General features: G+C 40.6%; 1 protein-coding gene and 1 long non-coding RNA gene across 2 annotated transcripts in view; both read right to left on the reverse strand.

Annotated features, from left to right (window-relative positions):
* Positions 1 to 339: 339 nt before the first annotated feature.
* Positions 340 to 19,416, reverse strand: part of LOC309535598 (alpha-1-antiproteinase-like) — a 38,522-nt gene continuing 19,445 nt past the window's right edge. The window contains exons 3-5 of the mRNA XM_082228830.1: positions 3,313 to 3,574; positions 2,964 to 3,024; positions 340 to 671 (exon numbers count right to left, since the gene is read on the reverse strand). Of these exons, the coding sequence (XP_082084956.1) occupies positions 486 to 671; positions 2,964 to 3,024; positions 3,313 to 3,574 (509 nt within the window). The 3' untranslated portion in view covers positions 340 to 485. The remainder of the gene's footprint in view (positions 672 to 2,963; positions 3,025 to 3,312; positions 3,575 to 19,416) is intronic.
* Positions 15,166 to 17,513, reverse strand: LOC309535674. Its single transcript, XR_014221340.1, has 3 exons — positions 17,154 to 17,513; positions 15,506 to 15,685; positions 15,166 to 15,307 (listed from the first exon to the last, which is right to left on the reverse strand). It is a non-coding gene; the product is annotated as an uncharacterized lncRNA (long non-coding RNA).

A 19,416-nucleotide genomic window follows, 5' to 3' on the forward strand; every position in this document is an offset into this window, starting at 1 on the left:
TAATTTCTCCGTGTTCTCCACACTGAGGACCTGCTAATTGCTTGTTCTTCCTCTTGCTTTGGGCATAGTCAAATAAACCCTTTTTATTATTTGTAACCTCTCCTGAAAGCCTCAGCTTATTCTAAGCTTTTGAGCTACCTGACCTTCTCCCTGCAACTGTTGACTACTTGTGGATACTACACCTGCATGAGAGATAATAATAAAATACTGTTAACCTGATCTTTCAAATGGCACAGGGGTCTACACCCCCCAAATGATCATGGAGTGAACGCTAGAGAGCACACATGAAATAAACAGCATATTTTTTAAGATTGTGAGAAAAGAAAGAAAAACGCCAAGTGATTTTGCAGACAACTCAATCAGTGTTTTATTTCTTCGGATTGGGAACATGTGACAGTATTCACTCTGATACCTAAAAGCATCTTATCAATCATGCTTCATATTGGAAACTCCATGTTTTCTGTGCTATAACACAAGTTGAGAAATCATGCCTCAGTAGAATTCGTGACTTTTCCCATGAAGGAGATGGTATCCTCCTGAGCAATCACCAACAGAAAGGGGCGATTGTAAGCAAATACATGAGGAAGGGATCTAGGAACAATTTCAGTGGCAGTAGTAGCTGCAGCTTCAGTGCCATTCTTGTAGACATTTATATAAGGTTTGTAAATAGCCTGCAAAGAAATACAAAGAAATACAACAAAAATTAGTGCAAGATTGTGTCTGACTCAGGGTTTTATCATGAGAAAATCTAGGCCTTCAAAACAAATAAATCCACTAAATGTCTGAGAAAACAACATCATGTGGTCGTTTCTCACTCTGATTGCCTATTGATCTGGTTCTTCTATCCAGTTCTGAGCATCATATTTGTGTATCAGTCAGCCTAAAGGAACTGATGGAATTTTCTGAAAATCTTGATGTCAATCTTCTCCATAATTATTTTTTTCCTAGTTCTTATCTCTCTCCCTTACTGTTGATGAGAAGCAAGATCCCCATTCCAGGCTGATTATGCTATAAATACGAACATTTCTTTCATATATACATAATATAAAATATTATATTGCTGTTGTTGTTGTTTAGTCATTTAGTCGTGTCCGACTCTTCGTGACCCCATGGACCAGAGCACGCCAGGCACTTCTGTCTTCCACTGCCTCCCGCAGTTTGGTCAAACTCATGCCGGTAGCTTCGAGAACACTGTCCAACCATCTCGTCCTCTGTTGTCCCCTTCTCCTTGTGCCTTCCATCTTTCCCAACATCAGGGTCTTTTCCAGGGAGTCTTCTCTTCTTGTGAGGTGGCCAAAGTATCGGAACCTCAGCTTCACGATCTGTCCTTCCAGTGAGCACTCAGGGCTGATTCTCTTAAGAATGGAGAGGTTTGATCTTCTTGCAGTCCATGGGACTCTCAAGAGTCTCCTCCAACACCATAATTCAAAAGCATCAATTCTTCGACGATCAGCCTTCTTTATGGTCCAGCTTTCACTTCCATACATCACTACTGGGAAAACCATAGCTTTTACTATATGGACCTTTGTTGGCAAGGTGATGTCTCTACTTTTTAAGATGCTGTCTAGGTTTGTCATTGCTTTTCTCCCAAGAAGCAGGCCTCTTTTAATTTCGTGGCTGCTGTCACCATCTGCAGTGATCATGGAGCCCAAGAAAGTAAAATCTCTCACTGCCTCCATTTCTTCCCCTTTTATTTGCCAGGAAGTGATGGGCCCAGTGGCCATGATCTTCGTTTTTTTGATGTTGAGCTTCAGACCATATTTTGCACTCTCCTCTTTCACCCTCACTAAAAGGTTCTTTAATTCCTCCTCACTTTGTGCCATCAAGGTCGTGTCATCTGCATATCTGAGGTTGTTGATATTTCTTCTGGCAATCTTAATTCCGGCTTGGGATTCATCCAGCCCAGCCTTTCATATGATGAATTCTGCATATAAGTTAAATAAGCAGGGAGACAATATACAGCCTTGTCGTACTCCTTTCCCAATTTTGAACCAATCAGTTGTTCCATATCCAGTTCTAACTGTAGCTTCTTGTCCCACATAGAGATTTCTCAGGAGACAGATGGGGTGATCAGGCACTCCCATTTCTTTAAGAACTTGCCATAGTTGCTGTGATCAACACAGTCTAAGGCATATTACTCTTATAATATTATAAACACTAGGTAGCCAGCACGAAAACAGATAAATACAAAAAGTTTATATGACTGGATAAAAGACATATTTAGTAATATACTTTAAAATTATGCTGCAGTAATACACACAGCATATAATTAATCAGCACTATAGTATATTGTATTTTAAAATGGGGTTTCAGAGTTTTTAGGGGTTTTTGAATGTTTTAAGTAGATTTTCAGTTTCATTGTTCTGTGTGGCACAATGACAATAAAGATATCATATATATCGTAAAAAAGAATTACAGTGCCTGAGCAGGTCAGACTAAAGCAGGTATGTGATAAACGAGACTGTCTGCACAAACTTGCAAATATATCAGATTTCTCCTCCTTCTCCAATGCTAACTGCAGTCTTCGCAAAGAAGTTGGTACCGAATCATCTGCTCTAGAAAATTCTGTGTCAGAGGTGAGGAAACTGTGGCCCTCCTGATGTTTTTGGATCCCATCAGCCCCAGATAGCATGACCAAGGGAAGAGGGAGAGCTGGGGCTTAAGAGTCTCTCCATCAGTTCTGTTGGGAGACCAGCTCCATTGGGGCTCCCCCCCCAACTGTCATCAAGCACCACTCATGCCATTAGGCTATAGTAGAGGGAGAGATGGGTTTTGGTGCCTCTTAATCATTCTAGCTGGAATAGCAAATATTTATGCTCCTCCTCTCCATGAGAGATGGGATTGTGGTTTCAGTACCCCAAATTATGTTCATTTGAACATAGTTCAGACAAGAGGGTACCTTTGGTGGAAAATGGAGGATGTAAGAAAATATAGATCAACCTGTAGAATTTTGAGAAGCCTACCTTGGAAATCTTCACCTCACGCTTCCCACGAATTTCAGAGAGGTCTGCTTGATCTATTCTCCTGTTGAAAGAGGAACCAGAGGCTAGTGAGGTATTGCTTCGGAAAAAAATGTGCCAGGAGAATTTTGAATGTCATATGGCAGGACACAATTCTAATCAAAGATGTGCTCTCCCAAGCCCACATTCCTAGCACTCCTGTCTCAGCTATGTCTGTGCTCAACTGATCCTGTTCTGGAATTACAAGGGACTTGGTCTTTACACAGCCTATCACTACCCCTCAAACTCACAACAATATATTTACACCTACAAATATGTACTACACTCTTTCCACTATAGCATGCCCACTTACTGTGATTTTGTAGAATTCCTCCATTTTAACAAAACGTCTTTGCTAAGAGCATTTTCCAACTGCTTCATTTTTCCTTTGTCAGGAAGAATTAAAAATGATGAATCGTAAGGGAGCTGCACAACCTTGCTGGACAGGATCTTATCATGGTAAGTCTCAAACCAGCTGTCTTTGTTCATCATAGGGACTTTCGCCGTTGTTTCCTCATCCACATAGAAGTCTCCTTCTCTTGTATTCAGAGAATCGAAAGGTTTTTCCCAATTGGCTTATGGAAAGAACAGTAACAGTATACATGTCATTTAGTTCTTCAAAATATTAATTGTCATACTCAGAGCTTTTAATAAAAGCTCCTGTTTTTGTGGTATCTTACTATGCTGAGATACTTGCCTTTATTGCTCTGTTCTTAATCTAGTTCCCAATTACTTAATATCATTAAAGCCAAGTCCTGACAAAAGCTGACTCAAGATAGTTGCTCTAGCTCCCAGTGACACTAGGGCCAAGGCAGTGGAAATGGTCAGAGGGGGAAAGAAAATTTTCTTCTCAAGAGTATGTATATGATTGGTTGCATTATTATCCGGTTAATGAAATGTTTAAAAAGGATTGTAAAGAGTGTGGTTATGTGGGAAAGGATTCAAAATTTCAAACAGAAATACTAAGTAACGACTATAAAATTTTATCAAAAATGTATAAATTGTTGCTGGAATGGTATACAAAAGATGAGGAAGTTAAATCGGTGGTGGTACATTGGGCCAGGGATTTTGGATATAATATACAATTGGATGATTGGCTAAAACTATGGAATGAAAGATTAAGATTTACGGCATGTACTGCGTTAAAGGAAAGTGTTATGAAAATGGTATATAGATGGTATATTACACCAGTAAAACTTGCAAAAATGTATAAAACATGTAATAAGTGTTGGAAGTGTAAAGAAAAAGAAGGGACATTTTATCATATGTGGTAGGAATGTAAGAAAGTGAAAGGCTTCTGGGAAATTATTTATAATGAATTGAAAAAGATGTTAAAATATACATTTGTTAAGAAACCGGAGGCTTTTCTTTTAGGAACTGTAGGAAATGAAATATGTAAAAAAGACTGTAAAGGCTGGGGAGTGTATATTTTAAAGGCAATATTAAAATTAGAAAATGTGTAAACAAATAAATAAAACGGGAGATTGGCTGAGAAACTGAGGGAAGTAAAAAAAAAAGAAGATTATGTGATAAATTCTGATAATGGTCGTATAAATTTGTATTTGAAAATGAATAAAAATATTATAAAAAAAGAGAAGATGTTCTTCTCACCAGTCTCCGAAGGAAGGTCGTAGTAGATATGGACTATCTTCACAGAAGGCAAATCTCTGTCACCTTCAGCAAGAGGAGAATGGTCATCGTCCCCCTTGTGGTGACAGTGGGCAAAAGCACAGAGCCCAGCCAGAAGCAAAGACAGGTAGATGTGAGGCATTGTGTTCCTCTGGAAGTTCTCTGGGGGGAGGGGATCACATTTAAAAATGATCATTGCAACTATACAATGAAGGATGTTGGCATTGTGTTTAGGTCTATTTTATATTAACATGGCAGACAATCTTTATTTGTTGCTTTTGTCCTTTCCGGTCTCTTAGGCTTCTCTGGTACTGTTGTGCGGAGGACTCTGGCTTGCATTTCAGCTATTGTCTGGCATTCTGGCAGAAAAATTTTAAAAACCCACTATTTCCCCCTTTGGGCAGAATATTAGGAACAAAGTGATCTTTGTTAAAACCCATGTTTTTTGTTTTTAAAAAGGAAACAAACGTGCCAGCACTCATCCTGAAGACTCATCATGAAGTTGCTATAGGAAGTTCCAAACATTTAACAATTAAAAAATAAATAAATGGTGCCATTACTGTGTGCCCCCAGAAAAAACACAGGTTAAAACCTTTGTCAATAACCCAAAATGGAATAAGGTAAAAGACAGCGAAATTTGCCTGATGCTATTTCTTTTTTCTTTTTTCACTTTATCTTTCATTTTAATTTTGCATTGTTACATTCAGTTACACCTTTTATCATTCTTTACAATACATACTATCAACATTTATATTACTGTCTATTCGTTTTTCTTATTTATACCATTGTGACTTCGCTCCATCCATGCTAAGCTTTCAATATTATTCATTACTATAATATTGTGTTAAGGAAAATTATTTACATATTCCCCATTAGTCACTTTACTTTTTTTAACCTTAACTTTACGAACTTCAGTCAGTGCATATCAATAAATTTGTTTTGAAATGATGTTTTGTCATGTATTCTTCCACACATTCCCATTCTTTCTTTAATTTTTAATTTGATTGGAATCTAGTAGCTGCTGTCATTTTAGCCAGATCTATAAATTCACAAAGCTTGTTTTGCCACTCCGCTACTGAGGGAATGGTGTCCCCTTTCCAGTTTTTGGCTAATGATAGTCTGGCAACAGCTGTGGTACATAAAAACACATTTTTCTTATCACCGGGGATGTCTTTTGAGACTAAGCCTAGTAGAAACGCTTCTGGCTTTTTCTCAAATGATGTTCTAAACATCTTTTTTAGTTCTTCGTGAATGTTACTCCAGAATGTTTTTATTTTCCCACATCCCCACCATACATGATACATCGTTCCCTCCACCTCTTGACATCTCCAACACAAATTTGATTTTAGTTTGTATATTTTGCCTAGTCTGACGGAAGTCATGTACCACCTATATGACTTCAGTACGTGCCTGATGCTATTTCTAACCACCCTTTGCAACTCCCCATTTCTAAAGCTGCTTCTATTCTGCAGCCTCCTTTTCAACCCATTTTTCACCATCACCTCCTTTTTCCTACCTGCTCCTCTTCTCTCCTTTCCTGACATCTCCATTGACACACAGACCACCCCCATGGTACCCTCCAAGCCACCCTCTGCTGTATCAGCATTGGGAAAGGCACGCTTGATACTTACAGAACATTCAGAGGTGTCTCTGGGAAGAAGCAGGGAAAACTCTTTGCAGTAAGTGGCTATTTATGTTGGGGCACTGTCTCCTTCATTAAACACAATGGACTAAGCCAAGAACAACAAATATTGACTATGGCTTGCATTGCTGGATACCATCATCATCAATCTTTTTAGTGGTCCAGAGACCCAACAAATCATTACAAAGCAATACACAATTCATACAGCCTACCTCCAGGTTAAACAAGCATTTTGTTCAGAATATAGGGATCGTTGGTTCTTGCAACCACCGATAAAAACTTTGCCACTGCTAATGTTCCAGCGTTTGTCCTGTCTTCCAATAGGAACCTGACATAGTGAGCCTCTGATTTTCCTGGGAAAGGTACCAACAATGGTAATAACAGTTCAGCCCTGGCTTGCTCATATTTTGCACAGTGCAATAAAATATGTTTTATGGAATCAATGTCTTGAGCACACGAGCAAAGTCTGTCCTGGTAGGGAACTCCTCCCAACCTGCCATCCAACACTGCAGAAGGAAAGACGTTTAGTCTGGCTTTGGTGAAAAGCCTTCGATAATTTGGTACTGTCAGATTGTTAATGTAAGATGTTAACTTAAAGACATGACCATATTGTACTCCTACTGCCAGCAGACTAAAGAATGCGTGTGATCGAGATCGCAAGTCATTAACCCATAATCTTTGCTTTAACATCTTTAGGGCGCCTTCATAATCCAGGTAATACAGTTGGGAGGGGGTGATAGACCCATAGAGGTGGCTTTTTTAGCCATAGTTTTCTGCCATTTGCTGACAAATTCCTCATTGGTCAGGTGTTGGTACAAACCCTTCCCTAGATCAAACACTGAAATCCTGAGCCAATGTTTTAGGGCAGCCCACCACGCTTTAGTTGAAATTGAGCATTCAACAGCTTCTAACAGAAGTATGGAGTTGGGGACACAGTTGGGTACCTGCAGCAGAGATCGTAGAAATTTTGCCTGAAAGCCATCTACCTTTGGCAGGTCCCCATTATGCCAGATATTTGCAGCGTACAGGAGTTGGGAAACGGGTTTTGCGTTGAAAACCCTTAAGGCTGCTGGAACATATTTGCCTCCCTTTGTGAAAAAGAATCTGAGTATGGCTAGCTTTGTGATCTCCGCCTTTTGAAGGGAAGTTTGCCAGTGGTGCTTCCAAGATCCTGTATGATGGAATGTGAGCCCTAGAAAAATGAAGTATTTGATCTGTTCAAGGTTATGGCCATCCAGCACCCATTTAGACTGGGAGAAGCTTCTTTCGAAAACTAAAATTTTAGATTTTTCATAATTAATGGATAAACCATTTCCAGAACAGTAATCAGAAAATTTCCTAAGCAGAGAATTCAGACCCGGTCTGGAACATGAGATGATGGCCGCGTCATCCCCATATAACAACAAGGCGGTCCTTCTCATTCCTATTTTTGGAAGGTGTCCACTAAGCTCTCTTCTAGGTCATTTAAGAATAGACAAAACAATGGGGGGACCAAAATGCATCCCTGTCTCACCCCCCTAGTCATCTGGATACTGTTTGATAACTGATAAGTGTCCTGCCGACCGCATCAGACCTGCAGTTTGGTTCCATTGTACAGGGCTTTTATAAGAAAGAGGAGTCGTTTGTCCTGCAAAATCAGATTTAATTTAGACCATAGCTGGGATCTGGGGATGGAGTCAAATGCTGATTTCAGATACATGGAGGCCACGAAGAGTTTACCCTGTAGAGGCCTGGTATACTTCTCGGCTAGGAATGAGAACCGGCTTGGCTTCATTGTGGTGAGGAAATTTTTATCAGCTCTCCCACTGGTTCGGTAGTGATGCAACCATTCTTAGGATATGCACAGTGTTGTTGTTCTTGGGGTTGAGTTGCAACATTTTCCCAATTTCCCGGCATCGACGGTGTTATGTGAATTGCTGGGACCATCAGGGGGTCTTCGTCAAAGACAATTAAATCTGTCTCTTGCTTTCTGTGTGTCACATTTCCCTTGGGAGGAGCGTCACTTGGCATTGGCTGATCAGATTCCAGCTGGGGTAAAGAGTGTTGAAATTCTGGATCTGCCAAAGGCGTAATGGAGTATCCTATCTTTGAATTATTTAGGGGTAGCTGAGTCAGAAAATGTCAGCATGAGTCTAGTGTGCTGGGGGTCCGTGCAAAGCAACTTTATCGTGATCAGAGTGTTGCAATGAGTATTTAGTAAAAGCTTAAAGTTTCTCTTCACATTGTCGATTGATTTCCAGTAAGGCAGCATACAATTAAATGGATATATATCGAGAGCTACTTGAGTGCTTTGTTGGATCAGGTCCCTACTTTCACTTTTGTTGTTTTTCCTATTTGTGGTCTCTCGGTTATCAAGTCCAGACTGGTTACACCCCTGTACACGATGGTCTAGGGGGAGGGCAATGCTGTGGTTAGTCTCTTTAGTACTGAGTGAGCTATTTTTGGCTGCCAGAAGCACCAACACCATCAGGAGAGATGTTACCTTTTCTAATTTGATGTTTATTTCCTCCACTGTTCTTGCAGTCAGCAGACAGTGGTCTGCAAGTATTTCTGCATAGAGCGGTGCCCCCTCAGATAGTAGTTCATGGAATAGTTCACTAGCGCTCATCTCAGCATACAGTTCTGTGATTCTGTGATTCTCCTCTGGGTGATCTCCACCCATTAAAGCATCCCCACCTACCTGGGAATGAGTTCTATTTGATGTAGTAGGTTCTGAGTTCTGGGCTGTTACAGAATCGTCCATTTTACTCTGCTTGCTCTTCTGCTGTGGGCTGACTTGTGGAGATGAGGCCGGTTGCGTCTTTTTCCTAGACATTTTCCCAGAGATAGAGCCGCTACTAATTTCTGCTGTAAATCAGGAAGCTTGGCGGCCTCCCACAATAAGGTGGTGTTTAATCTCCACTCCTGCTGATAAGTAGTTGGTAGGTTGAGTTGAGCTGCAGCTAATTAAGGCTTTCTCCGAGATTTTCCAAGACTTTCTCAAAGACTTTTAACTCAAGCCCTTAACTCAAGCTTTGTGAATATAATAGCTGCCAAATGACATAGATAAAATACTGCGGCTGATAAAAGCTAATAAAAGACTGATAAAAATAATAAAAACCGCATCAACTGATGCGGAGCTCATGTCAATGCTACCACTAATAACGCCATCTTGACCTTCCGCCACCTCTGATGGATACCAAGAGTCCCAAGTCTACAGGATATGGTCCCCTCTAGTGAGGATAAAATTGGGGGTGTCAATGGGTTCTCCTGGCAATCTCATACCATTTTAAGTGGGACATCATGGATCACAGAAGCCAATCCTGGATCCTGTTTGGATCCTGGAATGTCCCACTTAAGAGGGGCACTCTGGCACAAATCAACAGGGCCAACCCTGCTGCTTCTAAAAGTCCTGAAGGCAGGCCAAGAAGGAAGGGGGAGGAAGGAAAAGGACGGAACACCTGCCCGTAGTAAAAACAAACAAACAAACAAACAAACAAACAAAACAACTTCCAGGGCTTAAGGGAAGGTCTTGGTTTTGGGGAAAAGGTGTCTCCCTCTATATGTGAGAGAGACAGGTTTAGTTCTCTGGTGACGGAGAGAAGCAAGTCTGTCCACTGCACTGATCAAGCTCCCCATTCCTAGGGAGCTAAACTATCCTAAATCCCATTATCACTTTTGAATGCCAGGAAGACCATGGCAGTGATCTGCCCTCTTTGAAGATAGTCCCTGGAAATACTGGGTTTGCCTCTAGATTACACCACCAGCTTGCTTCCAGGCTTGTTTATAAGAACATTTTCTTTTAATGTGAAGAGTGTCTGGTTCACAAAAAGGCATCCAATGTCAGGGGCTGGTCTGAATCGGATGCCAGAGACTGGTCTGACTCTGAAGATGGGGGAATGCAGTTGCAGACAGTTCACCCTGTAACAGGGAAAGAAGGGGAGGATTCATCCCCATCTTCCTTCAACATTCCCAGAAGCAGATTTAGAGGCTGCACAGTTGGGGGAAGAGTTAGACAGCTTTGATATGGTAGCTAGGCAACCAGGAGGGAGGGAGTGTTTGGGATATTCTTCAATTGAAAGTGGCGGGGAATTCCCTCCCTCCCCTCAAACTCAGAGGACTGAAAAGGTTAATGAACAATGGAAGCACAGGGGTGGGGAGCAGACCTTTGGTGCACTTCTTGCTGTGGAAGGGGAGGGGATTCAGAGTGAGCAACTGACATCCTGATAGAAGATGGCCCAGGGCTGCTCTCGGTAGTTGTTGTTTTAAATCAAATGAAGTATAAACCTGCCTGAGGCTCTTTAATCCTTATTGGAAGCTCCCAGAGAGAGGGGAAACTCCGATGCCTGCCTGCATATCTGACATCCAATAGCGATAAGAGTGAAAATGTTTATGACACTTTAAATGGGAAGGATGGCAACTAGGCAATGAAACTGCAGGGGCATTTAACAGCAATCCAAGGAAGCCAAAGCACTGTAGGATAAAATGCACATGCCTAAGACATATGACAAGAGACAAAATATACAGATATTTGTTTGAGAAAATCATGCTGGGTCTTGGTAATCACAGCATCCTTTTCTAAGTGCTCACAGGCAGATTGTTTAATTATCTATTCTAGGACCTTGAAGTCAAGGTCACTGCCAATGTCTTCTCCCCCTCCTGAAGATGGGGAAAACATTTGCCCTCCTCCAGACTGCAAAGACCTCACCTGTTCTCCAAGAATTCTCCAAGATTATAGACAGAGGCTCTTGGATACAGCTCATCAGGCCCTGCAGATTTGAATTCATTTTAAGTTCCATTATCATCTTTTTTCCCTGTCTTAGACTGCAGCTCCCTCTATGGATTATTATTTTTTTCCTGTTATCACCAGGTTGGGCACTGCTTTTCTTTTCAGTGAAGACCGAGGCCAAGTATGTGTTGAGCAGTTCTGCCTTCACCCTAACACCGAATATAATTTCTCCGTGTTCTCCACACTGAGGACCTGCTAATTGCTTGTTCTTCCTCTTGCTTTGGGCATAGTCAAATAAACCTTTTTTATTATTTGTAACCTCTCCTGAAAGCCTCAGCTTATTCTGAGCTTTTGAGCTACCTGACCTTCTCCCTGCAACTGTTGGCTACTTGTGGATACTACACCTGCATGAGAGATAATAATAAAATACTGTTAACCTGATCTTTCAAATGCCACATGGGTCTAAACCCCCCTAATGATCATGGAGTGAACGCTAGAGAGCACACATGAAATAAGCAGCATATTTTTTAAGATTGTGAGAAAAGAAAGAAAAACGCCAAGTGATTTTGCAGACAACTCAATCAGTGTTTTATTTCTTCGGATTGGGAACATGTGACAGTATTCACTCTGATACCTAAAAGCATCTTATCAATCATGCTTCATATTGGAAACTCCATGTTTTCTGTGCTACAACACAAGTTGAGAAATCATGCCTCAGTAGGATTCGTGACTTTTCCCATGAAGGTGATGGTATCCTCCTAAACAATCACCAACAGAAAGGGGAGATGGTAAGCAAATAAACCAGGAAAGGATCTAGGAACAACTTCAGTGGCAGTAGTAGCTGCAGCTTCAGTGCCATTCTTGTAGACATTTATATAAGGTTTGTAAATAGCCTGCAAAGAAATACAAAGAAATACAACAAAAATTAGTGAAAGATTGTGTCTGACTCAGGGTTTTATCATAATAATAATAATAATAATAATAATAATAATAATAATAATAATAATAATTTATTATTTATACCCCGCCCATCTGGCTGGGCTTCCCCAGCCACTCTGGGCGGCTTCCAAAAGAATATTAAAATACTATAATACATCAAACATTAAAAGCTTCCCATCATGAGAAAATCTAGGCCTTCAAAACAAATAAATCCACTAAATGTCTGAGAAAACTACATCATGTGGTCGTTTCTCACTCTGATTGCCTATTGATCTGGTTCTTCTATCCAGTTCTGAGCATCATATTTTTGTATCAGTCAGCCTCAAGGAACTGATGGAATTTTCTGAAAATCTTGATGTCAATCTTCTCCATAATTATTTTTTCCTAGTTCTTCTCTCTCTCCCTTACTGTTGATGAGAAGCAAGATCCCCATTCCAGGCTGATTATGCTATAAATACGAACATTTCTTTCATATATACATAATATAAAATATTATCATATTGCTGTTGTTGTTGTTTAGTCATTTAGTCGTGTCCGACTCTTCGAGACCCCATGGACCAGAGCACGCCAGGCACTTCTGTCTTCCACTGCCTCCCGCAGTTTGGTCAACTCATGCCGGTAGCTTCGAGAACACTGTCCAACCATCTCATCCTCTGTTGTCCCCTTCTCCTTGTACCTTCCATCTTTCCCAACATCAGGGTCTTTTCCAGGGAGTCTTCTCTTCTCCTGAGGTGGCCAAAGTATTGGAACCTCAGCTTCACGATCTGTCCTTCCAGTGAGCACTCAGGGCTGATTTCCTTAAGAATGGAGAGGTTTGATCTTCTTGCCGTCCATGGGACTCTCAAGAGTCTCCTCCAACACCATAATTCAAAAGCATCAATTCTTCGACGATCAGCCTTCTTTATGGTCCAGCTTTCACTTCCATACATCACTACTGAGAAAACCATAGCTTTTACTATACGGACCTTTGTTGGCAAGGTGATGTCTCTACTTTTTAAGATGCTGTCTAGGTTTGTCATTGCTTTTCTCCCAAGAAGCAGGCCTCTTTTACTTTCGTGGCTGCTGTCACCATCTGCAGTGATCATGGAGCCCAAGAAAGTAAAATCTCTCACTGCCTCCATTGCTTCCCCTTTTATTTGCCAGGAGGTGATGGGCCCAGTGGCCATGATCTTCGTTTTTTTGATGTTGAGCTTCAGACCATATTTTGCACTCTCCTCTTTCACCCTCAATAAAGGGTTATTTAATTCCTCCTGACTTTCTGCCATCAAGGTTGTGTCATCTGCATATCTGAGGTTGTTGATATTTCTTCTGGCAATCTCAATTCCGGCTTGGGATTCATCCAGCCCAGCCTTTCATATGATGAATTCTGCATATAAGTTAAATAAGCAGGGAGACAATATACAGCCTTGTCATACTCCTTCCCCAATTTTGAACCAATCAGTTGTTCCATATCGAGTTTTAACTGTAGCTTCTTGTCCCACATAGAGATTTCTCAGGAGACAGATGAGGTGATCAGGCACTCCCATTTCTTTAAGAACTTGCCATAGTTTTGCTGTGATCAACACAGTCTAAGGCATATTACTCTTATAATATTATAAACACTAGGTAGCCAGCACATAAACAGATAAATACAAAAAGTTTATATAACTGGATAAAAGACATATTTAGTAATATACTTTAAAATTATGCTGCAGTAATACACACAGCATATAATTAATCAGCACTATAGTATATTGTATTTTAAAATGGGGTTTCAGAGTTTTTAGGGGGGGTGAATGTTTTAAGTAGATTTTCAGTTTCATTGTTCTGTGTGGCACAATGACAATAAAGATATCGTATATATCGTAAAAAAGAATTACAGTGCCTGAGCAGGTCAGACTAAAGCAGGTATGTGATAAACGAGACTGTCTGCACAAAGCTTGCAAATATATCAGATTTCTCCTCCTTCTCCAATGCTAACTGCAGTCTTCGCAAAGCAACTGGTACTGAATCATCTGCTCTTGAAAATTCTGTGTCAGAGGTGGGGAAACTGTGGCCCTCCTGATGTCTTTGGATCCCATCAGCCCCAGATAGCATGTGGAGCCAGTGTGGTGTAGTGGTTAAGAACGGTAGTCACGTAATCTGGGTAACCGGGTTCGCGTCTCCGCTCCTCCACATGCAGCTGCTGGGTGACCTTGGGCCAGTCACACTTCTCTGAAGTCTCTCAGCCCCACTCACCTCACAGAGTGTTTGTTGTGGGGGAGGAAGGGGAAGGAGATTGTTAGCCGCTTTGAGACTCCTGAAGGGGAGTGAAAGGCGGGATATCAAATCCAAACTCTTCTTCTTCTTCTTCTTGAAAATTCTGTGTCAGAGGTGGGGAAACTGTGGCCCTCCTGATGTCTTTGGATCCCATCAGCCCCAGATAGCATGACCAAGAGAAGAGGGAGAGCTGGGGCTTAAGAGTCTCTCCATCAGTTCTGTTGGGAGACCAGCTCCATTGGGGCTCCCCCCTCAACTGTCATCAAGCACCACTCATGCCATTAGGCTATAGTAGAGGGAGACATGGGGTTTTGGTGCCTCTTAATCATCCGAGCTGGAATAGCAAATATTTAGGCTCCTCCTCTCCATGAGAGATGGGATTGTGGTTCAAGTACCCCAAATTATGTTCATTTGAACATAATTCAGACAAGAGGGTACCTCTGGTGGAAAATGGAGGATGTAAGAAAATATAGATCAACCTGTTGAATTTTGAGAAGCCTACCTTGAAAATCTTCACCTCACGCTTCCCAGGAATTTCAGAGAGGTCTGCTTGATCTATTCTCCTGTTGAAAGAGGAACCAGAGGCTAGTGAGGTATTGCTATGAAAACAATTGTGCAAGGAGAATTTTGGGTGTCATATGGCAGGACAGAATTATAATCAAAGATGTGCTCTCCCAAGCCCACATTCCTAACATGTTTGCACACCTGTCTCAGCGATGTCTAAGAAACCGGAGGCTTTTCTTTTAGGAATTGTAGGAAATGAAATATGTAAATAATAATAATAATAATAATAATAATAATAATAATAATAATAATAATAATTTATTATTTATACCACGCCCATCTGGCTGGGTTTCCCCAGCCACTCTGGGCGGCTTCCAACTGAATATTAAAAACAGTACAGCTTCAAACATTAAAAACTTCCCTAAAGAGAGCTGCCTTCAGATGCCTTTTAAAAGTAAAATAGTTGTTTATTGCTTTGACATCTGCTGGGAGGGCATTCCACAGGGCAGGCGCCACTACCGAGAAGGCCCTCTGCCTGGTTCCCTGTAACCTTACTTCTCGCAATGAGGGAACCACCAGAAGGCCCTCGGTGCTGGATCTCAGTGTCCGGGCTGAACGATGGGGGTGGAGACGCTCCTTCTGTAAAGGCTGGTGAGGGTATATTTTAAAGGCAATATTAAAATTAGAAAATGTGTAAACAAATAAATAAAACGGAAGATTGGCAGAGAAACTGAGGGAAGTAAAAAAAAAAAGAATATTATGTGATAAATTCTGATAATGGTCGTATAAATTTGTATTTGAAAATGAATAAAAATATTATAAAAAAAGAGAAGATGTTCTTCTCACCAGTCTCCGAAGGAAGGTCGTAGTAGATATGGACTATCTTCACAGAAGGCAAATCTCTGTCACCTTCAGCAAGAGGAGAATGGTCATCGTCCCCCTTGTGGTGACAGTGGGCAAAAGCACAGAGCCCAGCCAGAAGCAAAGACAGGTAGATGTGAGGCATTGTGTTCCTCTGGAAGTTCTCTGGGGGGAGGGGATCACATTTAAAAATGATCATTGCAACTATACAATGAAGGATGTTGGCATTGTGTTTAGGTCTATTTTATATTAACATGGCAGACAATCTTTATTTGTTGCTTTTGTCCTTTTCGGTCTCTTAGGCTTCTCTGGTACTGTTGTGCGGAGGACTCTGGCTTGCATTTCAGCTATTGTCTGGCATTCTGGCAGAAAATTTTTTTAAAACCCACTTTTTTCCCCTTTGGGCAGAATATTAGGGACAAAGTGATCTTTGTTAAAACCCATGTTTTTGTTTTAAAAAAAGAAACAAACGTGCCAGCACTCATCCTGAAGACTCATCATGAAGTTGCTATAGGAAGTTCCAAACATTTAACAATTAAAAAATAAATAAATGGTGCCAGTACTGTGTGCCCCCAGAAAAAGCACAAGTTAAAAACTTTGTCAATAACCCAAAATGGAATAAGGTAAAAGACAGCAAAATTTGCCTGATGCTATTTCTTTTTTCTTTTTTCATTTTGTCTTTCATTTTAATTTTGCATTGTTACATTCAGTTACACCTTTTATCATTCTTTACAATACATACTATCAACATATATATTACTGTCTATTCGTTTTTCTGATTTATACCATTGTGACTTTGCTCCATCCATGCTCAGGTTTCAATATTATTCATTACTATAATATTGTGTTAAGGAAAATTATTTACATATTCCCCATTAGTCACTTTTCTTTTTTTAACCTTAACTTTACGAACTTCAGTCAATGCATATCAATAAATTTGTTTTGGAACGATGTTTTGTCATGTATTCTTCCATACATTCCCATTCTTTCTTTAATTTTTGATTTGATTGGAATCTAGTAGCTGCTGTCATTTTAGCCAGATCTATAAATTCACAAAGCTTGTTTTGCCACTCCGCTACTGAGGGAATGGTGTCCCCTTTCCAGTTTTTGGCTAATGGTAGTCTGGCAACAGCTGTGGCACATAAAAACACATTTTTCTTATCACCGGGGATGTCTTTTGAGACTAAGCGTAGTAGAAATGCTTCTGGCTTTTTCTCAAATGATGTTCTAACATCTTTTTTAGTTCTTCGTGAATGTTACTCCAGAATGTTTTTATTTTCCCACATCCCCACCATACATGATACATCGTTCCCTCCACCTCTTGACATCTCCAACACAAATTTGATTTTAGTTTGTATATTTTGGCTAGTCTGACGGAAGTCATGTACCACCAATATGACTTCAGTACGTGCCTGATGCTATTTCTAACCACCCTTTGCAACTCCCCATTTCTAAAGCTGCTTCTATTCTGCAGCCTCCTATTCAAACCATTTTTCACCATCACCTCCTTTTTCCTACCTGCTCCTCTTCTCTCCTTTCCTGACATCTCCATTGACACACAGACCACCCCCATGGTACCCTCCAAGCCACCCTCTGCTGTATCAGCATTGGGAAAGGCATGCTTGATACTTACAGAACATTCAGAGGTGTCTCTGGGAAGAAGCAGGGAAAACTCTTTGCAGTAAGTGGCTATTTATGTTGGGGCACTGTCTCCTTCATTAAACACAATGGACTAAGCCAAGAACAACAAATATTGACTATGGCTTGCATTGCTGGATACCATCATCATCAATCTTTTTTATGGTCCAGAGACCCAACAAATCATTACAAAGCAATACACAATTCATACAGCCTACCTCCAGGTTAAACAAGCATTTTGTTCAGAATATAGGGATCGTTGGTTCTTGCAACCACCAATAAAAACTTTGCCACTGCTAATGTTCCAGCGTTTGTCCTGTCTTCCAATAGGAACCTGACATAGTGAGCCTCTGATTTTCCTGGGAAAGGTACCAACAATGGTAACAACAGTTCAGCCCTGGCTTGCTCATATTTTGCACAGTGCAACAAAATGTGTTTTATGGAATCAATGTCTTGAGCACACGAGCAAAGTCTGTCCTGGTAGGAAACTCCTCTCAACCTGCCATCCAACACTGCAGAAGGAAAGACGTTTATTCTGGCTTTGGTGAAAAGCCTTCGATAATTTGGTACTGTCAGATTGTTAATGTAAGATGTTAACTTAAAGACATGACCATATTGTACTCCTACTGCCAGCAGACTAAAGAATGTGTGTGATCGAGATCGCAAGTCACTGTGTGCATTAACCCATAATCTTTGCTTTAACATCTTTAGGGTGCCTTCATAACCCAAGTAATACAGTTGGGAGGGGTGAAAGACCAATAGAGGTGGCTTTTTTAGCCATAGTTTTCTGCCATTTGCTGACAAATTCCTCATTGGTCAGGTGTTGGTACAAACCCTTCCCTAGATCAAACACTGAAATCCTGAGCCAATGTTTTAGGGCAGCCCACCACGCTTTAGTTGAAATTGGGCATTCAACAGCTCCTAACAGAAGTATGGAGTTGGGGACACAGTTGGGTACCTGCAGCAGAGATCGTAGAAATTTTGCCTGAAAGCCATCTACCTTTGGCAGGTCCCCATTATGCCAGACATTTGCAGCGTACAGGAGTTGGGAAACGGGTTTTGCGTTGAAAACCCTTAAGGCTGCTGGAACATATTTGCCTCCCTTTGTGAAAAAGAATCTGAGTATGGCTAGCTTTGTGATCTCTGCCTTTTGAAGGGAGGTTTGCCAGTGGTGCTTCCAAGATCCTGTATGATGAATTGTGAGCTCTACATAACTGAAGTATTTGATCTGTTCAAGGTTATGGCCATCCAGCACCCATTTAGATCAGGAGAAGCTACTTTCGAAAAGTAAAATTTTAGATTTTTCATAATTAATGGATAAACCATTTCCAGAACAGTAATCAGAAAATTTCCTAAGCAGAGAATTCATTTTTTTTTTATAATTTTTTTATTGGTTTTACAAAAAATGTTAAACAATACAAACAAATAAAAAGACATACAAACATGCATAATTTCATAACCTTTTTTTTTCATATCCCTCACTTCTTCGGACTCCCCCATACCTCCCCTTCCTGCATCCCGATTTCCAAAATTGTTTCAGCAACTTCTAAATATTTTTATCAAATATATGTCTTCTTAATCTTTTCTTCCACTTAATCTTATATCGCTGTAATCCCCTTTTCTTTCTCAAAACCTCGACATTTTAACATTCATCCGTTTTATAATAGTTCTTAAGATAGATTTTAAATTTCTTCCAATCTTCTTCCGCCGTCTCTTTCCCCTGATCACGGATTCTGCCAGTCATCTCAGCCAGTGTCATATAGTCCATCACTTTCATCTGCCATTCTTCCAGGGTGGGTAGATCTTGTGTCTTCCAATACTTTGCGATGAGTATCCTTGCTGCTGTCGTAGCATACATAAAAAAAGTTCTATCTTTCTTTAACACCAATTGGCCGACAACGCCCAAGAGAAAGGCCTCTGGTTTCTTAGGGAAGGTACATTTAAGTACCTTTTTCATTTCATTATATATCATCTCCCAAAAAGCCTTAATCTTTGGGCACGTCCACCAAAGGTGATAGAAAGTACCTTCAGTTTCTTTACATTTCCAACACTTATTGTCAGGCAAATGATAAATTTTTGCTAGCTTGACTGGGGTCGTGTACCACCTATAAATCATTTTCATAATATTTTCCTTTAAGGCATTACATGCCGTAAATTTTATCCCGGTGTTCCACAACCATTCCCAGTCAGCAAACATAATGTTATGACCAATGTCCTGTGCCCACTTAATCATAGCTGATTTAACTGTTTCATCTTGT

This window comes from Podarcis vaucheri, assembly GCF_965113315.1.
Source record: "Podarcis vaucheri genome assembly, chromosome: 1".
Classification (NCBI taxonomy): domain Eukaryota; kingdom Metazoa; phylum Chordata; class Lepidosauria; order Squamata; family Lacertidae; genus Podarcis; species Podarcis vaucheri.